This window comes from Podarcis liolepis, assembly GCF_965112155.1.
Source record: "Podarcis liolepis genome assembly, chromosome: Z".
Lineage (NCBI taxonomy): Eukaryota > Metazoa > Chordata > Lepidosauria > Squamata > Lacertidae > Podarcis > Podarcis liolepis.
Window position 1 is genome coordinate 47,341,931 of NC_139570.1, and position 22,856 is coordinate 47,364,786.

A 22,856-nucleotide genomic window follows, 5' to 3' on the forward strand; every position below is an offset into this window, starting at 1 on the left:
GGCATGCCCCCAGTGGCGATGCATGGTCCCAGGCACCTGCAGTCACAAGCTGGCACAAGTAGGCTTGACTGTCTCTAAAGATAATAATAATTAAACTTGCTTGGAAGGGTGGAAGGGAATACAGTGTCTTTCCCCTTTACCACCTCTTGTGAGAAAGAGGATTTTTTGGGGGTAGAATTTATCTCCCTCCCATTGCAATTGCTGGAGCAGCAGCAGGAAAGGAAATGAGGAGCAGCAGCAGGAAAGGAAATGAGTGGATGAGGGAGAAGGAAGGGCTTTGGAGGTGAGAAGACAGATTTGCATTCTTTTCTGGCTCAGATTAAAAACTTTAGCCTGTGATGCTCAGTGTGTAATTGACTGGAACACTGGGAGTCACCGAGATTCATCTTTTCCCAGCCAGGGCTTACAGAAACTTGGCAACTCCACTGTTTTAAAAAGGTGCTCTCTTTTTGTTATTTTCCTGTTCATCTTGCTTAGCCCACAAGCAAGGAGCTGAGAGCCTCAGCCTTCCCAGTGATGCCTCTCTTTGCCTTTCAGGAAACAACAATTGAGGAGCTGAAGCAACAATTTATAAAGCAGCCAGATGCGAAAGGCTTTGTGGTGGATGGCTTTCCCCGAGACATTGGCCAGGTGTTAACGTTTGAGGAGCAGGTAGGAGACAAACCAGGCAGAGTGAAAGAAACTCTGGGAAAGCCACTGCCAGTCATTGCAAACGATACTGAGCTAGATGGACCAGAGTGGAGGAACATAGAGAAGAAAACGAAGAGAAGGGAAACACTGGGAACAAGGATGAAACCAGTGGCAATTTGTAGTGCTCCAGACATACCCTGGGCAGCAAAGAGGGTGAGAGGATGGCCGCCATGTTTAAAGCCTGACACTTGTCTCCCTTCTCTGGCAGATCGGCTCCCCAGATCTTGTCGTCTTCCTGGCCTGCCCCAGCCAGAAGCTCCGGCAGAGGCTAGAGAAGCGTGCCCAGGAGCAGGGACGCCTGGACGACAACCCCCATGCCATTGGGCGCAGGCTGGAGACATTCAAGCAGAATGTGCCACTGATAGTGAAGTATTACCAAGAAAAGGGAACCATTGTCCGGGTAAGGACCTTCCTGAACTGAGTTGGTGGGGATGCTCTAAGGCGTTGGGAAAGAGAATTGGCTTTCATCAGGACTGGAGACAGAGCAGGAATTAATTTCAGTTGGCATTTGAAGGCGAGCTGAAGCAACTCACACTCACACAAACTGCAGCACAGACATCCTTCAAAATTTGCACTTTTCTGAATTTTTCAATGCACTTCCTCCAGCCAAGTAATGCATACAAAAATACATATACTAGTATAAAGCATGCATAAAATGCATATATTGATGAAAATAATGTACAAAATCCACTATACAAGAGGAAATTTATTTGCAGAAATGTTTTATTAGAGAAAATAGCATACCCAAAAAAATATTCATTACATTTGTATACTATCCTTCATCCAAAGGTCACAACATAAAAATACAAAACAAGAACACAAAATACATAATAAAATAAAAACAAGCCCAAAACATTCATTCCCCCCAAAACACATTTTAGAGGCCATGGAATTGGTCAAATGCCTGGTTATAGAGAAACATTCTTACCTGGCACATAAAGATATGTAATGAAGGTGCTAGCCAAACTTTGCTGAGCAGAGCATTCCACAGACTGCAGAAAAGGCCCATTCTCATGTTGCCACCCTCTGGACCTCTCATGGAGGAGGCACACAAAGAAGGGTCTCAGGAGATGATCTCAGGGTCTGGGTAGGTTCCTATGGAGAGAGGTGGTCCTTGAGGTAATTGTGACCCTGAGCCATTTAATGCTTTATAGGTCAAAACCAGCACTTTGAATTGGGCCTGGAAACTAAGTGGCAGTGAGCAGTGGCGTAGCGTGGGGGGTGCCAGGGGGCCCGGCCGCACCGGGCGCAACATGGGCGGGGGGCGCGCTCGCACTAGCAGCTCTCTGCCCCTACTAAAATCCACGGGTTAGGGAGCCCGCGCTCGCTCGGCTTGGCGAGGAGGTCGCGGAAGGGGGAGAGCGAAGCCTTCTGCCGCGGGCAAAAAAAGGAGAGGAAGCCGGGCGGGCGGGCTGGCTGGCGGGGGTCTGGCTGCGCCTGCTGCTGCCGTTGCCGCTGCTGCCGGGCTTTGACAGCTTGGCGAAGCGGAGGGAGAGGAACTTTATGGTAATTGCGGCTCTCTCTCCACTGGCCGCCTGGGTAGTGAGCCGAGCCGAGCAGGGAGTCTGGCGAGGGGGCGGGAAGAGACTTTTCCACCTTGCCTGGTCAAAAAGGAGAGCGGAGTCTCCTCAGGGCGCCCTCAGGCAGGGCAGGGCAAGGCAAGCCTCGCTGCTGCTGCTGCTTGGGAGAGTAAATTACTGTACTTGCCTTGCCCCGGGTTAGGGGGCGCAAATTAATTGCCTTGCCCCGGGTTAGGGGGCGCAAATTACTTGCCTTGCCCCGGGTGCTGATAACCCATGCTACGTCGCTGGCAGTGAGTGCAGTCAGGCCAGGATTGGCATTATATGCCCAAAACATCTTGTCCTGGTCGACAACTTGGCTGCTGAAGTTTCTGAACCATCTTCATATGCAGCCCTACATACAACACATTGCAGTCATCTAGCCTAGAGGTTACCAGAGCAAAGATGACAGTAGTTAGGCTATTCCTGTCCAGATGGGGGCATAGCTGGGCCACCAGCCAAAGCTGATGAGAGGCACTCTGCACCCTGAGGCCACCTGACAGCAAAGGATCTGGGAGTACCCATTCCTTCAGAGGCAGTGTAACCCCATCAAGAGCAGGTGACCTCCCAACCATCCGGTCTAGGGAACCACCCATTAACAGTGCCTCAAGTCTTATCTGAATTGTGTGTCAGTCTGTTGACTCTCATCCAGTCCATTACCAATGCAAGGCAAAGGCTGATGTCTAAAAGGCTGCGCTAAAAAGCTGATAAATTTTCATGGGGCCTTGTTTTTCAAAACCATTGCAAACTGATGTGAAAACAGGGAGAACTGAACTTAAGGTTGGAAAAATGAGAAACTGAGAGGAGACTTTTTCACACGTTATGATTTGTACAGTTTAGCTATTGTTTACATAGGGATATAGATTATTAAACTCTCTAGGGTAACCTGTGAACACCCACAGAGAAAGAGAGTAGGATGGGGGGCAGAGTGAGGAGAGAAGCAGAAACAGGCTACAGATCTAAGAAGCGGCAATTCCTACTGTGTGCAAGAAATGGATGAATGTCTGTGCTTGGAAGAGGCATTTCCTTGAGACAGCAGGGAAGGTATCTTCTTAGATCACGGATAGGCAAATCTGCAGCCCTCTAGATGTTATTGGACTCCCATCCACCCTGCCACCATGGCCAATAGACAGGGATGATGGGAGATGTAGTCCAACTCCATTGGTGGGCAGCCTCTGCGATCAAGGGTGGCATCACACATCTATGACCTGTCAGAAGCAGCTGGCCTAGACATACCGTATTTTTCCATCTATAAGACACCCCCATGTATAAGACGCCCCCTGTTTTGGGGGACTCAGATTTAGGAAAAGGAGGGGATGTGCATAAAACGCTCCCTAATTTTTGACATTATTTTAAAGGAAAAAAAACCTAGTCTTATACATGGAAAAATATGGTACCTTTGGCCTGATCCCTTAAGGCACACCTCGCTTCATCCTGATGGGGGCCTCTCAAAATGAACACAGCAGGCCCTGCGCTCCTCCTTTGTAACCAGCCTGAGAAAGATTTAACAGCACCTCCCACCCCCTGCTTTCTCTTTCCAGTTTGCTGCAGACAGAGAGGAGGAGGAGATTTTTGAAGACATTGGCTCCTATGTTCAGCAGCGGCTGCACCTGAAAAGGATGGAGTTTCCAGGTGAGAGCAGGGGGGCACCTGTTTGCATCAGGGTGGGGGTCTGAAAGGTAAGGAGAACAGCACTCTGCAAAAAAAAAAAGTTCGAGTCAAGCCTGTGATTGCATGGTTGCCTTAGGGGGCAGAGCTTCCTTCTATTCAGGGCTCTCCACACCCCCCCCCCCCGATACTCCCAGGTGGGAGAGGTGCTTTGAAGAGGAGCCAGGACTAGAACTGGCAATCCTTGGCTCTCTGTGTACCTGTTGTGTCTGGGGAGCAATTATTATGGTGGCTTGGAGCCTCATCCCAGACAGTGAGGTATAACTCAGAGTCTGGAGTCACACACTCACCCTGGCTGGTCATTAGTTGCCCAGGACTGGGAGGATTGAAAAGACTCCCAGTTTGGGACTTGGTGAATCTGGTGGTTGCTCAGCTTGGATCTGGACCTGGACGCCACCTGTCTATGCCTCAGTCCTGGCAGCAGGAGCCCACAATTCTACAAAATGTTCTGCTGGCAAGGAAGGCAACAATCGTAAACCTGTGGCTACAATTTGGAAAGCTGAATTTTCTTTTTCTTTTTTTAAAGATATTTATTAAAAGTTTTTAAGATATAACAAGAAAAAAGAAAAATAAACATACAAAATGAAAAACAGTTAAAAACACACATTAATTTTCAATAACATAACTTCCATACACTTATTTCCTCGGACCTCCTCATACCTCCCTTCTTTGTATTCCAGTTCGATTTGTTAGTTCAGCAAATCCTTACCATTAAACTTTTACCCATTTGTGAAACCTCTTTTTTTCATATCTCTTAAAACATTACAGCTGGAAACCGCTTAGTTTCTATCCAACATCCTTCTAACATTCATTAATTTTACAATGTTTCTGTAAGTAGTCTTTGAATTTCTTCCAGTCTTCTTTCACCGACTCTTCTCCCTGGTCTCGGATTCTGCTGGAAAGCTGAATTTTCAATGGGAGAGTAAGTGCACAAACCCAAGTGCCAGGAGAGGAAATAACAAAACTGAAGTGAAAGGGGACCATTAGCCAAAATGCACCTTTGCTGCTCATGTGTCTGCTCCATTCATTGATGAAGGCATAGGGAGTGACGGGGAGGCAAGAAGAGATGGGCCTAATTTTTGATATTGGAAGAGTAAAGGGTGAAAAAACCTCCCTTCCCGTATCAGAACGCAAAGGAATAAAACAGGGAAGGTAGGTGAAAAGTGCCAGGGGCAATAGAGAAAAGTGATAGGAGAAAGAGTTACGCCTTATGAGCCCGCAGGATGAGGCCAGTGACCCATCTAGCCCAACATCCTCTTCTCACAGTGGCCAAGCAGATGCCTCAATGGGAAGCCTGCAAACAGGATCCGGCCACAAGAGCAAGTCTCCCCTCTTGCTGCTTCCAGCAGTTGGTGTTTGGGAGCATTGCTGCCTCCACCTGTAATTATTATTATTATTATTATTATTATTATTATTATTATTATTTATACCCCGCCCTCCCCAGCCAAGGCCGGGCTCAGGGCGGCTAACAAGTAATAATAAAAACAAGTTGAATGAAAACAACTTAAAAACAAGATTAAAATACAACATTAAAATATTGAAACATTAAAATATTAAAATGCAGCCTCATCACAGGAGGAGAAAGGAAAAAGGAAAAAGAAAGAGAGGGAGGGAGGGAATCAAATTGGCTCCAAGCCAAAGGCCAGGCGGAACAGCTCTGTCTTACAGGTCCTGCGGAAAGAAATCAGATCCTGCAGGGCCCTGGTCTCATAAGGCAGAGCGTTCCACCAGGCCGGGGCCAGTGTTGAAAAGGCCCTGGCTCTGGTTGAAGCTAATCTAACTTCCTTAGGGCCCGGGACCACTAGGGTGTTGCTATTTATGGACCTTAAGGTCCTCTGTGGAACATACCAGGAGAGGCGGTCCCATAGGTACGAGGGTCCTAGGCCGTGAAGGGGCAGGGGCAGAGCTGTGGCCTTCAGCTGTAGCCTTCAACAGCCTCCCCCCCCCCCATGCACATAGGCAGGGCAGTTATGCCCATGAAATTAACAGAGAGATGCCTCTCATCACCTCCAGTTTGTCCCTGAGTTCTGGTGTGGGTGGGGGAGACAACATCATCAGAGAACCTGCAGGAGGGTGGGAGATGAGAGGAGATTGACCCTAATTTATAATCTCATCCCAACAATAACCTGGTGAGGTAGATTAGGCTGAGAGGCAGTGACTGGCCCAAGTTCACCCAATGAGCTTCATGACCAAGTGAGGGATTTGAACCCTGGTCTCCCAGGTCCTGGGATGTGGGTGGCTCTGTGGTTTAACCGATCAGAAGGTCGGTTTAACCGATCAGAAGGACTTGCTGATCAGAAGGTCGGCAGTGAGCTCTCGTTGCTCGGTCCCTGCTCCTGCCCACTTAGCAGTTCGAAAGCACACAGTGCAAGTAGATAAATAGGTACCATTCCAGCGGAAAGGTAAATGGCGTTTCCATGCGCTGCTCTGGTTCGCCAGAAGTGGCTTAGTCATGCTGGCCACATGACCCGGAAGCTGTACACCGGCTACCTCGGCCATTAAAGTGAGATGAACACCGCAACCCCAGAGTCGGCCACGACTGGACCTAATGGTCAGGGGTCCCTTTACCTTTTACCTCCCAGGTCCTCGGCTGATACCACACTTGCACATGGGCATAGCCAGTATTTTTTTGGGGGGGCAGAACCTCAGATTTGTACTGATTTGTATTGATTGGGGGGGGGCAACCACCCACCCCCTTGGCTACTGCCCATGCACTTGTAGGCTGAGAATGAGTTGCTTTGCAGTGAGTAGGGCGTCTAGTATAAATGTTTGCCTAATTTTACTCCAGCTGCAGAGTTTAGATATTTTCCTGGTCCTATACACAGTGTCCACTCTGGATGCCCATTGCTGGGAATGGCAACGGGGTGGCGCTGCTGTGCTCCTGTGCCCTGCTTGCGGTCTTCCCCAGAGGAACTGGGTTGGCCATTTGGAATCAGGATGATAAAGCAACAGAACCGTTGGCCTGATCCAACAGGGCTCTTCTCATGTGAAGCTTCAGGTTGCCTGGAGACAATGGTGGACAAATTTCAAGGACTAGCTCTACAAAGCCCCATGTAGCTTTCTGCTTTCCAGTATCCCAAAACGATGACAGCTGAGACCGAGACTTGCTTTTACCACCTGGGAGGATTCTGTCAGCACCCTGGTGTGTTGTGTTACTCCCCCTGCCACCCGCCACCACATGGAACCTTCCAGGCATCTTTTGTTTCCTGTTTTCTGTCTCTTGATTCAGAGTCTCCGCTGCTGGCGTCGTTGGACAATCTGTTTAGCCCCAGCCAAGACTCTCCGAAGGAAGAACAGAACTGGGGGCAGGTAAGGTTGCAGCAGTGGCATGTCATAGGTCTGGCCTCTTGGCAGAAAGCCTCCCAACTTGCTTCCAGAGCTGAGGCTGGATTGGAGCCCCACTTCCTCTTTTCTGGGTCAAAAACAGGAACGGGAAGGGGTGGGAAGCGGGACTTCACAACGGGAAAACAGCAGAGTCAGTGGCCCAGGAGGTCAAAAACTGGCATTGGTCAACTACTGGCTGACAGTTAACCCCTGTCCATTAAGCAGAAAGTAAAGCACTGGATGCAACCAGAGGCTGCTTTTATCTTATTTTGCTCGGTTTGCTTGCTTTGCAGGATTTATATACCACTTTTCAGGTGGACCTTGACAAAGTGGTTTACACAAGATTACTCTTATTTTTTGGGAGGTGGGGGATGAGTTTCAAAAAAATGGGAAAGGCAACATGCTTGTTTAGAAAAAGCTGTTACTGCTGCTTCTCCCCTCAGGGCAAGATGGGCCTTCAAATGCCCCTGTGGAGCAGGGAGGGGAGTTGTATCCAGTGTTAGTCCTACTCAGAGTAGACCCATTTAATTTGCCTAAGTTAGCCATTCATCCATTTTGAGCAGGGGTTAACCCATTAGCCCATCTAGTTCACAGTTTTCCAGGGTTTCAGATGGGGGACGTTCCCAGTCCCACCGGGAGGTGCCAAGGATGAGGACCTTGGTGAAGTGTTGCCTAGTGATTGGTGCCTTTGCCCTATTGCTTCTTGAAACATTTCCCTGATCCTTTTTGTGTGGGGACCCGATTTAATATGCTCTCCTCTTCCATAAGACCCAGCTCCTATGAACACATATGGCTGCCTACATTGCACCCATTGGTCCATTTAGCCTCATACTACCTGCTCTGATGGCAGCAGCTTTCTGAGTTTTACCCCCCTGGAAATGTCAGTATTTGAACCCCTGACCTTCACCATGCAAAGAGTAAACTCCTCCCACTGAGCTACAGCCCTTCCCCTCATAATGGTTTCCATCTTTCATCATCTGACCCCTGGCAAAGGTGTATGGGGCTGATGGAAATTGATTTCAACCTCATTTGGAGGGTCCTAGTTTACAAACTGTGGGGCAGCTTTGGGAGACTTGTGGCCCCCTGGACTGCAGCTCCCATTGCCCTTAACCATTGGTCATGCTGGCTGGGACCAGTAGGAGGTGGAGTCCAACAATATCTGGAAGGCCATAGGTTCGCCATCCCTGCACTAGTAGTATAAGAAGCTGCCTTTGAGGAGTTCATTTGTTCAGACAGCCTTTACCCAGACTGGCATCTTCCCAGGGTCCCAGAGACAGATCCATCTTCCTACATCCCTTCCTACCTTCGCTACTCTGGGCTCACAACTGGGGAAAACAACAAATATTGCATGCAACGCAGGGGCTCTACCTCTGACCCATGATATGTCTAGCCCAGGACATTGTGTGCTGATCAACAGTGGCTCTCTTTGCTAGCTCCGGTGTGTGAGATTTCCAGCCCCCACTCCAAACAGGAGATGCTGGGGATTGAACCAGGGCCCTTCTGTATACAAAGCAGGTGTCCTGCTACTGAGATATGGCTCTTCTTCCTCCACCACCAACAGTGTCTTCCCAGAAGCAGCCAGGCCACGTGCCCTTCACTCCTTCACTGACATTCCTTTACTTTCCACTATCCCTCACTCCTCTTAGCCCCACCCCCTGCATCTGCATAATGTAGTTTGGAAGGGCAAATCTGTCCATTTTGGCTTCTGGGTTGGATGGGAGAACCTGTTAACTCTGGTTTCTCATTTTCCCCAATCTTAATTCCAGTTCTCCACATAAGTTTCTGTTTGTTTGATTGAAAAAGAGCTTTCCTCATTAGCATTTTGGTGCTAATTTCTCCTAAGATAAAGATTTCTGATCACAGTTTTGCAAACCATACATTTTTCATGCTCCTAATCCTAATATAATCCTCTTTTTTTGCAAGCTACTTTTCACTAAGATAAACCCATTTCTACACTCTTTTACCCAGTTATATGAAGTTTTACGCACATGACTTGGCAGTTGGAAAGCCACCTGTCCGTTACCTGACATCATAATGGCATCAGGCAACTGACAGGTGGGATGTTCCACTCACCTGTCAAAGTCAGCCCACGGAGGTCGGGACAGGTAGCAAAAAAGGCTCCCTTACCCATAACATAGTTATAAAGATTATCAATAAAACCAAACAAATCGAAGTATAAATAAAGATCCAGCATCTCCAGTGGAAAGGATCTCAGACAGCATTCTTTTTTAAAGAAAAAAAACTCACCCCAAAACCCCAGATAAATATAATAACACATTAATTTGATAAAGGTTCCCCCCCCCAATACCTTTCTTGTCATTGTGATGACATAGAAAACTCAGGGAGAGCTTCGCTTCCTTATTGGCTTCTCCCTCTCCTGCACCTTCTTGCGGTTTCCTTGCCACTCTTTTTGTGTGCCCCCCCCCATAGCTGTCAACTTTCAGATTTGAAAATAAGGGACCAGCAGCCTCGAAAATAAGGGACCTGCAGCCTCACCTGTCCTGGGGACAGTCTATGGGATATCTAACAATCCGGGATAGCAGCGGGAAACGGCGCTGGAATAAGGGAATTTCCTGCAAAAAAGGGGAAGGTTGACAGCTATGCCCCCCCCCCATGATCCCCATAGCATTTCTATGCAGCTCAGGTCTCCGGGCATCGGGTGTCCTCCGTCGCCAACCGTGTCAGGCAGCGAGAGTGTGTCCCCCCCCCCGCTCCCAGCATGCCACGCGCCTGGCAGCCGTGTATATAGAGTGGTAAAAATAGCTGGATATCCCATGCAGGGGCAGGCTTCTGGCGAGAAAGAGCCCTCGTCTTCCTCGACCCCCCTTTCTTGTCCCCCTGCACCCCAGCGCTGAGAGGTACGTATGGATCTTTTGTTGGGGCAGGGCTTCTGGGGAAAGGACACACCGACACACACACGCAACCGCTTAATGCCGCCAGGGAGAGCACGCTGCAATTCTTGTTTTTATTGTTTTCATTCATTGGGTACCACCCGGCAGAACGAGGAAGCAGGACAGATATTTTCATTATGTTGCTCATGGTCTCTCTCGTCGTCGTCGTCGTCAGGAATTCAGTAGTAGGGTACAACCCTCGGCTGGCTGCTAAGTCCCTTTTGCAGCTCAGTGACTATGTGCTTGCAGACAAGTAACAATGGAACAATGCAGTGCTGTGCGCTTTTCAGAATTTGATCCCTCTGGCTGGTTTGCCAGTCGTGCGTGTTGCTGTTGTGGTGGCGCTGGTGTGTGTAATACACACACCCATGTCTTGCTTGGGTTGTGCGTCTGGGATCATTAGGAATCTCCCCTGTTAATTCGCTCAAGGTCAGTGTTCCTTCCATCTTGCATCGCTGGGATATCCACCCCACCCCCCACAAGTCATGCCATTAAGAGAAATCGCAGTGTGTATGCGCTCCCCGCCCCCCCGATGGCCAGCCTCACACCTCCAGCCACAGGGAGATCCCTGTGAAAGGCACGTTCTGTTTTTGTTTTTTTTACCGAAGTCTGGCTGGAAATGTTGAATCGCTTTGCTAGTTGCTAAGAAACTTCGGGGGGGGGGGAGTTGCAGCCAATGTTTGCAGCTTATTGAAATGCTAGACTGAAAAGAGCCAGCAAGAGTGGGTGGGAAGAAAGTGGGGTGCTTTGCAAGCTGGGAACCGGCAGGTGAACATGAAATTTCTGTTTATGTACCTAAAACGGGTATGTGGAGTTTTGCTGCTCAGGATGTGCAAATGCACTTGAGGTGTGCGTTTGTACAAGAAAGCTTGACTGGTTGCAATAAGCCAACAGGAGAGCAGTTGCTTTGCACGCAGAAGCTCCAGAGTTTATATCCTGTCATGAAAGGACATTGGAGAAGGCTCCCTGGTTCAGGTCCTTGCAAAACAGCTGCCTCTTGGAGGATGCCAAGATGGCAGAGACTGGTCCATTAGGCTGAACAAGGTACTTCTCCATCAACCTCAGTCTGTTGTCAGCCACCTGCTTCCTTACTTACATCCTTGTCATTATTCAGCTGAGGGGGTAGCCCTGCCTACCAGCTTTCTCCTTCTCAGAGCTGCTCCTTGTAGAACACAGCAGGGAGAATGGGAACAAAACCAAAATTAGTTGGCTCCTCCAGCTATTGGATGTAGTACCACTTACTGTTTGTTGGCCTTATCTTCTGCCCTACCAGCTGCAGTGCACACTAGTGGCAACTAGATGCTTCTGGGCTACATCACTCATCATCCCGGACCATCAACCATGCTGGGAGTTGGTGTCAGTCCACAGGATAGAGGGTGCTGGGGTGGGCAGACAAACAGCCAGAGCTGGTGTAGGGCAGCTCTCTGTGTCCATAATGTAGCTGAGTAGTAGGGCACCTGCTTTGCAGTTCCCATCATCTGCAGCTGGAAGGACCCAGGAGCAACAGGTGGAAAACCCTGCCCACCCCAGACCTTGGAGACCTGCTGCAAGTCAGAGTGCATGGTCAATGCTGCTTCCAGGATTAGGTGAACAAAGAGTTCGACCTTGGATATGGCAGCTGGCTATGGTTAAAGATAAACAAATAATAGCTTGAAAGAAGAAAAGTGCTGAATTGTTTTCTGATGGTGCGCTCATGTGTCGTAGCATCATGTTAGAAATATGCTTTCCTCCTGAGTGTGTGGAAAAAGGGAAGCTTTTAATGTTTAATATACTATGGTATTTTAATATTCTGTTGGAAGCCGCCCAGAGTGGCTGGAGAAACCCAGCCAGATGGGCGGGGTATAAATAATAAATTATTATAATATTTTTATTATTATTGTCACCTGTAGAGTGGTTGTTGTTTTAAAAATAGTGTGTGTGTGTGTGTGTACAAACAGACACATATATATGTCTTTCATACAACTAAATTCCACTGAATAGTCATGTCCATCAATTTCAGTGGGTCTCCTCCAAAGAGAACCAACTTTGGATTCAGCCATTTCAAATTAAGGTGCCAAAGGCTTGGCATGACAGGCTGTTGCAACCAAACCAAAACCTTTTGGGGAAAAGCGAGAAGCTAATGGTGAAACCCATTTCTGAGAAGGGGTGTGTATGTTTGTGTGTGTGTAAAATTCCTGACTGCTGCACAAAATCCACCCAGGGCTGATTTAAGTGCATGAATCAAGGAAGAACTTCCTTGCCACAGCATTTTGTTCAGTGGTGGGCTGGCCCATTCTAGCCAGTCCATAGGAGTCAACTCCCAGGGGCCGAGAGGGCTTTGTCCCCGCCCCCTAAAATATTTGAGGGGGCCGGGGCCCTCCAAAGTCGATGGGTATTGCCATTCAAATGGCATGCGTACAACACATCATGTGATAGATTATACAGGGCCGGGCTCCCCCCCCCCCAAATATTTTGTTCAACATTGGCACCCCTGAGCCAGTCTAAGATGATCTGGCTCTTTTGAAGCCTAAGGACATCATCCCCTTGTGGGCGGGACCAAAGCCAAAGTGGGTGGAGCAACCAGTATGACTCTTAAACTTTGCACTGTAGGCTGTGCTCCACCCACTCCAAAGTCAGGTGTTTGTACGCACATCCAAAGATGGGCATCGCCACCCTGGCAGGCAAGAGGCACCGTCAGCGTTCAAGGACATATTGCAACTAATCAAAAACACTCAGGGAAGGTGCAGAGCAGGACCTGTGAGGAATGTAGCCGCTGGGGTGGGGGCATGGCTTGGCTGGAGTCCTAAGGGCCAAATACAGCGGCCTGGAAGGCTAAATTTGCCTCTCCCCCCCCCCATGCTTGAGGCTCCTCATCCCTGATGTAAGCTTTGAACATTAGGTGTCAGTTGTTAGACTCCTCTAGTCATCAAGGTGTCTTGGAGCATGTGTCCCAAATAACAGCTTTCCAGCTCACCTGATGGTAGCCATTGTGGGGATTTGGAAAGCATGTGAATCAAGGCACTGCAAAGTACTCTAAGGCACTTGCAAGCCCCCTATGTTTTTTGGGGGGGGGTTTAGGAAGGGCCAATTAGAGGTCTCAGTTTTTATGGAAATTTTGAGGTGACATACATTTTGGAGTCTGACTGTCAACTCCAGCCAGCATGGTTGTATGATGCTGGGGATAGCTCAGTTGGTAGAGCATGAGACTCTTATTCCCAAGGTTGTGGGTTCAAAGACCCACTTCGGGCAAAAGATTTACGTACTCAATGCAGGGAACCTCATGGTCTCTTCCAACTATAATTCTGTGTAAAGGTGTTGTAGGCCAAAATATCTGAAGAACATCAGCTTGTGCAAGGCAATTGCATCTGACAAATCTAACCCCCTGCGAGCCAATTTGTGGATATTACCAAGCATATGTTATATTATATAATATATAATATCAGAGTATTATTCTGAATCTACCATTGGGTTAGCGGTGGGTGCTTATAACAAAGTCAAGCACACTTCTGAGGATAGGCAGAGTTCCCGTTCCTCACCATGGAGATGGTCTCCATGCAATTATGGGAATAATGATTCATAGCTACCTTGTAAGGTTTACCAAGATGCGGTTGGCCCATAACTCAGTTACAGAGCTGTGTAGGCAAAGGGCCTCAGGTTCCTTCCCAGTTAAAAAGAACCAGCCGATGGGAAGGTTCTGTGCTTGTGGTTCTGATCATCTGATGCCACACTACCCTACTGTTGGGTAGATGAACAAGCAGGTGGGCTGACACTTGGACAATAAGTTTGCTAGTAGTGTGCACAGCAGGGGTAGCCAATGTGGAAAGATGGGAGTTGTAGTCCCATCAACTTATGGAGGGCACTACATTGGCAACCCTGGATAATAGAGGAGGAGGATGTTCCAAATGACTCTGCAGGTGTGTGTTTAAATGCAGTTAAACATGGCTTTGAAGGCGAATGAGGCAAATTCATGGAAGATGCTCAATTTAACTGTGGCCATTTAATCACGACGGCTTTATGGAGCTTTCATGTCCAGAAGCTGACACTTCATTCAATATCAACCCCATGGGGTGGGGAAGGGGTGCTCTAGGGAGAGTAATTCCCTAGAGAGAATGTGGAGAGAAATTGGTGAGTGAAGTGAACAGGCGCGCTGCCCCATGTATTTATAAATGTGTTTTGTGTTGATTACTGTCAGATTATTGTCTTTCCCTTTGTTGCTTATAGTTTCTTCGTTTATTTGACAGTGTCTGTGTCTCTGTGTGTGATTGATACACACACACACACACACACACACACACACACCTCACACACACGGTGTGTTGTTTATAATTTGTGGTGTTCTTTTTCCTGCCCTGCTATCTGTATCAGTGGAGAGGAGGTTACTTAGTTAAATAACATATTTTGATATGCTTTTCCATTCATTTTTTTTAATGTGGAAATGAGACTGAACACATTGTGAATGAGCACATGCAAAATTGACATGGGCCAGATATGGACAGATCCATCCATCCATATGCACAGGTCATTTTTAACTTTAGGGAAACCTCCACTTTGCTGTACAATACCAGTGTGTCTTCTCCATCGCAAGGATGCGACCCCTCTGAGATTTATTATGGGTGCCCCATACTTAGAACTCTGAAGCCAGCAAAACCTCAAGGTCATCTGGCCTTATTAGGTGTGTCTGTTGCGGAGTGTAACTGGACCCCACTCCGTCCCTCTTCAGTCAGACCAGTGAGGTGGGTTGCAGTGATCTTTGCAAAGAACCACAGGTCTATTTTCAGTGCCTGCTCCTTTGGGACTCTTCCCAAAAGCAAGGCTGTTACTTTGGTGCAGGAATGAGGTGTGACCACATGTTTGCCAGCAAAACTATCTATTGTATAGTGTTCCCCCTCAGGGCATTCCCATTTTACAGATAGAGGACTGAGGCCAGAAATATTAGTGACTTGCAGAGCTAGGGACTGAAGTCAGACTTCCTAGACAGAAGGGTTTTTTCTGGAGGCTGGGTACAACAGGGCTCCTGGAGCACTCTGGCTTATGCTTCATAAACACTGTTTGTATGAAAGAGAGTACATCTTTTAATCTCTGGGGGGAGAGACATTTGAATCACCGCCCCCATCGTACCATTTCCCCAGTAGTAATCAGTGCCTGAAGCTGCTATTTAATTCCAGTTTTCAAATCCCATGTCTTACCCTGAATGCAAACAAAACAGAGACAAGCTAATAAGACAGCAGAGCCTTAGCAGGAAGGCATTGTCAGTGCTTTTTAGAGACAGGAGTTTGAATTTTTGTTCCTGCATGAGGTATTTGTTCTCCAAATCATAAAGTGTATCCCTGGAATACAGGAAGACAGAGAGGGAGAAGGGACTGTGAATGATGCCTAATAATAATAATAATAATAATAATAATAATAATAATAATAATTTAGTATTTATACCCCGCCCATCTGGCTGGGTTTCCCCAGCCACTCTGGGTGGCTTCCAACAGAATATTAAAATACAATAACCCATCAAACATTAAAAACTTCCCTAAACAGGGCTGCCTTTAGATGTCTTCTAAAAGTCTGGTAGTTGTTCTTCTCTTTGACATCTGGTGGGAGGGCGTTCCACAGGGCGGGTGCCAGTACCGAGAAGGCCCTCTGCCTGGTTCCTTATAATGTGGCTTCTCGCAGTGAGGGAACTGCCAGAAGGCCCTCAGCGCTGGACCTCAGTGTCCGGGCAGAACTATGGGGGTGGAGACGCTCCTTCAGGTATACTGGACTGAGGCCGTTTAGTGCTTTAAAGGTCAGCACCAACACTTTGAATTGTGCTCGGAAACATACTTACCCTTTTGGCTCCTATCTATTGCTAGAGTTGCCAAACTTTAATCTTGTTAATCACTGGGATGCCTTATTAAAAGGGTGGGGGAAGCTTGGCATGAGTTGCTAGCTTTTGCTGTTCCTCAGGGTTTTGTCCCTTGCCCCCAACATTGGGCACATGCGACAGTTGTGTATAAAATTATGTGTGGTTTGGAGAAAGTAGATAGGGATACATTTTTCTCCCTTCCTCGTAATATTAGAACCTGGGGACAAATAATGAAGCTATAATGTTGGCGGAAGATTCAGGACAGAGAAAAAGAAGAAAAATTATTCTTAGGGTGCCTAGTTTAACTATGGAATTCACTCCCACAAGATTCACTATGACCACCAACTAGAATGGCATTAGAAGCAGATTAGAGGAATTCTAAGACTCCCTGGAAAAGACCCTGATGTTGGGAAAGATGGAGGGCACAAGGAGAAGGGGATGACAGAGGACGAGATGGTTGGACAGTGTTCTCAAAGCTACCAGCATGAGTTTGACCAAACTGCAGGAGGCAGTGGAAGACAGGAGGGCCTGGCGTGCTCTGGTCCAGGGGGTCACGAAGAGCCGGACACGACTAAACAACAGAGGAATTCTCATATGGGAATAAAGACTATCAGAGGCTACCAGCCATAATGGCTGTGTTCTGCCTCCACTGTTGGAGAGCGCTGTTGCATAACCTCCAATGTGATGCTGCCCAAAACTGCGACATCATCTTCCAGGTCTGAAATCCTGTGTGATGCACAAGACCCGCATAAAATCACAGATGTGAAAAAAGTAATGGCACCCAAAAACACACATTTTGGGGCAGTGAACGAGACCCCCAAATTCCTACTTTTTGGGGGGGTGAGATCTTGGCCAGAAATCATGTGAAAGCAGGGCACCCAAAATGGCTGCCTTGCTCACCTGGGAAAAAATGGGAAGTCCCGTTTTTTCTGGGGCAGTTGATGGGTATGCTGTTGTGTTCAGGTCCTGCTATTGGGGTTCACCTTGTAGCATCTGGTTGGCCACTTTGGGAACAGGGTGTTTGAGTAGCAGGCCCTGGACTTGATTCAGAAGGCTTTTCTTGTGCTCTGAATATAGACATTAAAACAGTAAATTGTGTGGGGTGGAGCAGAAAAGGAGTGTGCCGTCAGTGGCGATCAGCTCATTGCCACCAACCGTGAACTGCTTTTTAGGCAGGGATGAACTCCACTTGGAAACTCCATTCAGGAGCTCCTGAATGGAACCAATCCCAGCACCAATTTTTAAAAAGTAACAAATACAGCATGCTAAGAAAAAATCAGGAATGCTGTTAAAGGCTTGTCTACACTTAGCTTTCCCCCTTTCTGGGCACAGGTCCACACTGTAAAGCACTGTGTCCATGAGCTCTTCTTCTTTTCCCTTGCATTTCCTCCATGAAAACCTGCTCTTTAACAGTGAATCAGAACAAGTGACAATTTGGATTTTCTGTGGATCGCTGCTTGTTCCAGTTCAACGGTAAAGAATGGGTTTCCATGGGGAAAGCGCCGTGGGGCGAGGGAGCACTCTGACGCAGTGCTTTACAGCACAGATGTGTGCTTAGAAACACAGCACAAAAGGAAGTTGGGTGAGGCCTAAGTCCCCAGGTAATTACTTTCAAACTGCATATTTACCTGCCCTACCTGCTACCCCTGATGTCATGTATGATGCCAGTTATAGGGCAGGTGAGAGTGGCTTGGGGGAAATGGCCTCATGAGCCAAATGAAGTAACCCTTGCAAATAGGCAAATGATGGTGAGAAGTGCAAAACAAATATTTGCTTTTAATAATAATAATAATAATAATAATAATAGTTTATTATTTATACCCCGCCAATCTGGCTGAGTTTCTCTGGGTGGCTTCCAACAGAATATTAAAATACAATAGTCTATTAAACATTAAAAGCTTCCCTAAACAGGACTGCCTTCAGATGTCTTCTAAAATTCTGGTAGTTGTTTTTCTCTTTGACATCTGGTGGGAGGGTGTTCATCAGGGCAGGTGCCACTACTGAGAAGGCCCTCTGCCTGGTTCCCTGTAACTTGGCTTCTCGCAGCGAGGGAACCGCCAGAAGGTCCTCAGCACTGGACCTCAGTGTCCGGGCAGAATGATGGGGGTGGAGACGCTCCTTCATGTTTTGGGAAGACAACACACACGTGGGGTCAAAAGAGCCTGCTGGTTGCAGCTAGACTTGTTACTGCACCAAATTGCAAGTGCTGTGTCCATTTTCCATAGATTGTTTGTGCAGGGAGCTTTGGAATGCAGCAGAAAAGCTTCCCTATCAAAAATGTGTGATCAAAGGGGCTAACAAAACCAGAAATGTATTAGGCTGTATCTTTATTTCTTATTCCATGCGGGGGAGGGCAGATAGAATACAATGAGCTCCCCCTCCTCAAAATAGTGACAGTGGGCAAAGACCACAAATAGAAATTGTTGGGGTTAATGTCTAGGTTCGGACTTGTGGAGCCAGCATTATAATTTGCGGTTGTTGATGTCAGCAGAAAAGAATTGGGAAAGGGTATTCTCTTGCTGTCTTCAAAAGGGCAGATGCAAACCACATATTTTAACCACATGCAGAGCACATTTAAAGCCCATGACTGCCCCAAAGAATCATGGGGACAGTAGTTTTCCCCTCACAGAGTTATAGTTCCCAGCACCCTTGCGGTGTTGATCTACCCTTTGTAACAAAAGAGGGGGAAATGCAATGCTGTTTTGCTGCTGAGATGTTTTCTGTTTATACTTTTGCACCAGAAAGTTTCTTCATTAAAAAAGAACAGAAGTGTGGGGGCAGGGACGTAGTATGGGGGGGGGACAAGTGGGCGTAGCTCTGGGTGCATGATTTTTAGGGGGCATGAGCCGGGTACCCCAACACAATTATCCCTGTTCCGTCCTGTGAGCCCCAGAGCCTGGCCTGGCTGGCCTGGCCTTCGCGTCGCTGGCCCCCTTGCTGAATGGCCGCCTGGTCAGTGTTGGGGGTGGGGATTTGCCTGCCCAGGGCCACATTGACTGGGCATACTCCTCCATGCATGGATGGGCAGAGGCGCAGTGCAGTCCCATTTGGCTCCGGTGGCCAGGGCTGAGCTGGTACATGGGCTCCGTGCGCCCTCTGGCCCCCATGCACCTGTGCCCAGAAGCGTTGGCGGCGAGGGCTGGCCTAGTGCAGGGGGTTCTGTTGGCCCTGAGCATCTGCCCCTGCCATGCGCCAAAAAAGGATTCAACACCGCTGGTGTGGGAGCCGGGGAGGTTTTTGGCAGTGCTTTGTGGTATGTGCCTCTATTTTCATCTGTTGGAGGGGAGGCACTCATGGTCCTGGGGAGTTGAGCTTGTGGTGTAATCCAAGCTGTCCTCCCTCCATTAAATATGAAGCAATTGCAGCTGCTCTCCAAGGCAACCGCAGCAAGGCTTCAGGTTAAGAGACACCACAGTAACGGATCCCAGCTTTTTCTCCAAAGAGCTCAGAGCAGCCCCCACCACACACGTTTTTGTTTTTATTTTGTCATTACAGTACATAGCTGTCAACGTTTCCCATTTTTTAAGGGAAATTCCCTTATTCTGAATAGGATTCCTAGCAAGAAAAGGGAAAAGTTGACAGCTATGTTACAGTAGCCTTTTAGGGTAGGGTAGGCTGGGGGGTGACAATTCTGGCAAAGTCTTCCAGTGAGCTTCATGGGGATTTGGAACGGAGTCTGTCCAGGTCTTAAGTCCAATACACACACACACCCAAAACAAAAACAAAACCGCCCCCCCATGCCCTCCAAAGATTTTTTTGGACTACAAAGTTAATCAACCCTATCCAACATGGCCAATGGTCAGAGATGGAGTTGTGGTCCAGCCACAAGTCCCCATCCCTGTTTATGCACATGCTGTTTTAGAGGTTAGGACTTGATTGGCAGCTACTCTCCATGGTATTACCAGGAGTGAGGACCCTGTGCTCCTTCTGGTGTCAGACTATAGCCCCCATCATCCCTGCCATGTTGCCCAGGGCTCATGGGAGTTCAGAGTCCAGCAATGGGTGGAGAGCCACAAGTTCCCCACACCTTTCTTCGGCATTGGTCTTTCCCACTCCCTCAGCCTCAGAGCCTATTAAATAAAGATGCTAAGGGTCTGAACCTGATACCAGTTACCTGGGAAACTGCTTCACAGCAGGTCAAACTATTTGTCCACCCAGCCCAGCATGTTCTACTCCAGGGGCAGCTAACCCGTGGCCTTCCAGATGTTGTTATGCTCCAACTCTCACCAACTGCGGAACAAAATGTTCCCTGCTCCTTTCTTATGTTGCCTTGCTTTCTGTCTCTTTCTGCTTTCCACCTGTGGAACTGAATGTCTGCCTTTATCTACTCTGGCTGGCTGGCTCTGCTTTGCTCTCCGTCTCCTGGCAACTGACGGTGGCAGCACCGCCGCCAGGTAATTGTTGCCACGGGAACTCCATCCTAAGGCATCTGCAATTCCCATTGTGGTGCAACCGTTTCCCCTTCCCTGCTTCTCCTAGATATGTTTGTGTAGGGCTGTTGTGTTCTCTCAGAAGCTGCAACCAGACCGGTGGGTATCTTGCCTGTTTGCCTTGCAAAGCTGGCCACCGTTGTTGGAGACATGCCGCTTTGGGTTTGCTCCTCTGAGGCAGGAAGTCTGCACATGCCCTAGGCTAGGATCTCTAGCCCTGGATCTTTGGTGGGGTGGAAGATGGCAAGTGTCGGAGTAGTGTTTCTCAAACTTGGGTCTCCAGCTGTTGTTGGACTACAACTCCCATCATCCCTGACCACTGGGTCCTGCTAAGTAAGGATGATGGGGGTTGTAGTCCAACAGCAGCTGGAGACCCAAGTTTGAGAAATGCTGTGGGTTACAGGAAGAACCTCTGGGGCATCAACCATCTTCTCCAGCTCTTGCCTCTCATCTGAAGCAGAGTCAGCAAATGGTTATTTGGGTTGACGCACCAAGTCCCATGAGTGTGTTTGTGCAGGCAATCTGTAATAGGACAGCTTCTTCCCCCACCACAGGGGTGAGGAACCTCAGGCCCAAAGGATGAATGTGGTCCTTCAGGCCTCACTTCTGGCCCTCGTAACTCTTCCGGATCGCATCCCCTGGCTCTACCAGCCACACCTCTCACTGACCCTGCTTAGCGTTGGGAGCAGCCATACCTCGCTGGAAGGTGTCTTTGTACTCCAGTCATGCCTCTGGAAGGAGGACAGGGAGGGAGGCAAGGATGGGTGGAGAAACCAACCTATGTGCAAAAGTAAAATTGATATCAATTGCTCTGCCCATTTTGCCTCTGGCCTTGCCAACCACTAGCACATGGCCTCTGGAAGGTTGCCTAGAAAGAAGTGTGGCCCTTGGGATGAAAAAGGTTCCCCTGCCCAACCACCTATGCTGTTGATGTGGTACTTTCTTCTCTCCCTCCCTCCCCTCCATTTATCTCGCAGGAGAACAGAGAAAGAGTGAAGGAGGTTGCTCAGTGAGGGAAAAGGTTAAGAAGCAAAGCAGCAGCATCTTTATGTTTTGCAGTCTAGGCCGAGCTGGGAGCTGACTGAAATTTTGCTCCCCTCAGTTGCGAAAGAGGAGACTGAAGCTTCCTCAAGGTTCTCAACCAAGTGCTTTTGGGGTGGCCTTTGCCAAGCTCTGCAGCCTTCAGCCTAACTGAGCCCTTTGTTGTTGTTGTCTTTTTTAATTTTAATTTTTTAATTCCAGGCAGAAGAACTCTTTGTCCCAGAATTTTTCAGGATGGCAGCTGGTAAGTGAATCCTCTTGCTCTTTCCCTGACTTGGTCTGCCTTATTGCTCTTTCGGCCCAATTCACAGACCAGCCCACACAAACTGGAATTGAGGGATAGGTCTCTGAGTTTAGGTCTCTGAATACCAGTTGCTGGCAATTGCAACTGCGGAGGAGAGTGCTCTTGTGTTCAGGTCCTTTTTGGGGGACTTCCCATTGTTGGCCACTCTGATAGTAGGGTGCCGAACTAGGTGGGCCACGGGCCTGATCCAGTGGGCTCTATTATTATCCTTCAGGTCTTCTTATCCAACCTCCCTCTCTGTCCAGCTACAAGATGTTATGTCCACCATCTTGGTTTTAGAAAGGGGTTTGAGAGGAGAGTAAGAAGAACAACTGAGGAACGAGGACTGCAGCTTGATTGAGGCAAGAGAGGCATGATAGAGGTGCATAAGATTCTGCAGAGTGTGGAGAGAGAGAGGAAGTTTCTCTCGCTTTCTCACAATGCTAGGACTCAGGGCCAACCAGTGAAGTTGAATGTTGGGCTCTTCAGGACAAACAGAAGGAAGCAGCGCATGAACTATGATGTAGCAATGGCTGCAAAACTCGGATGGGGTTAGAGCAATTCATGGAGGATAAGGCTAGCAATGGCAACTAGCCATGGTAGCTTTTTTCTCCCTCCACTGTTGGAGGCAGGAAGCTTCTGAACACCAATTTCTGGGAATCACAAGTGGAGAGGATGCTATTGCACTTGAGTTGCTGCTTGAATGCTTCCCAGAAGGGGGATCTGGATGGGCCCTGTAAGAACAGGATGTTGGACTACATGAGACCCCTTTGGCCTGACTCAGCTTCAGGTCTGCAGTGGAGCCCATCAACACCTGTTCTGCCCACCCCATCTTTCATGGTACCCGCAAACAGCACAGGTGACCAAGAGCTGTGATGCAAATTTTGCACAACATCCCATTGCGATGTTACATCAGAGGCACTGTCAGGAATCCAATGGTGGCATTTTGGACTGCACTGTTACCACACTCTGCCCCCCATAAGCCAGCCAGCCCTGGTGCCCCCCCCCTCCGAGGGGTCCCTTTGCCGTGGGATCCCCTCAAACCTGGGGTCGACTCTCATGCCTTCTGATTGGCCTTACTTGTCATTTGAATAGTGTTAGGACACATTTTGACAGTCCAAATACGCTGTATTCCATCTTGCCAGTAGGTGCGTG

General features: G+C 48.3%; 1 protein-coding gene across 6 annotated transcripts in view; it reads left to right on the forward strand.

The window, feature by feature from the left end:
• The window catches only part of AK1 (adenylate kinase 1), a 57,771-nt gene that overhangs the window by 11,946 nt on the left and 22,969 nt on the right, over positions 1 to 22,856 (forward strand). For 2 of the 6 annotated variants that reach the window (XM_083485915.1, XM_083485916.1), the window contains exons 5-9: positions 538 to 651; positions 899 to 1,090; positions 3,791 to 3,881; positions 7,147 to 7,226; positions 21,620 to 21,662. In XM_083485915.1, the coding sequence (XP_083342041.1) occupies positions 538 to 651; positions 899 to 1,090; positions 3,791 to 3,881; positions 7,147 to 7,226; positions 21,620 to 21,662 (520 nt within the window). Of the gene's footprint in view, positions 1 to 537; positions 652 to 898; positions 1,091 to 3,790; positions 3,882 to 5,895; positions 5,948 to 7,146; positions 7,227 to 9,955; positions 10,100 to 10,497; positions 10,562 to 21,619; positions 21,663 to 22,856 lie in introns of those variants that run through there. The other 4 variants (XM_083485917.1, XM_083485922.1, XM_083485920.1 and 1 more) reach the window with 4 other exon arrangements.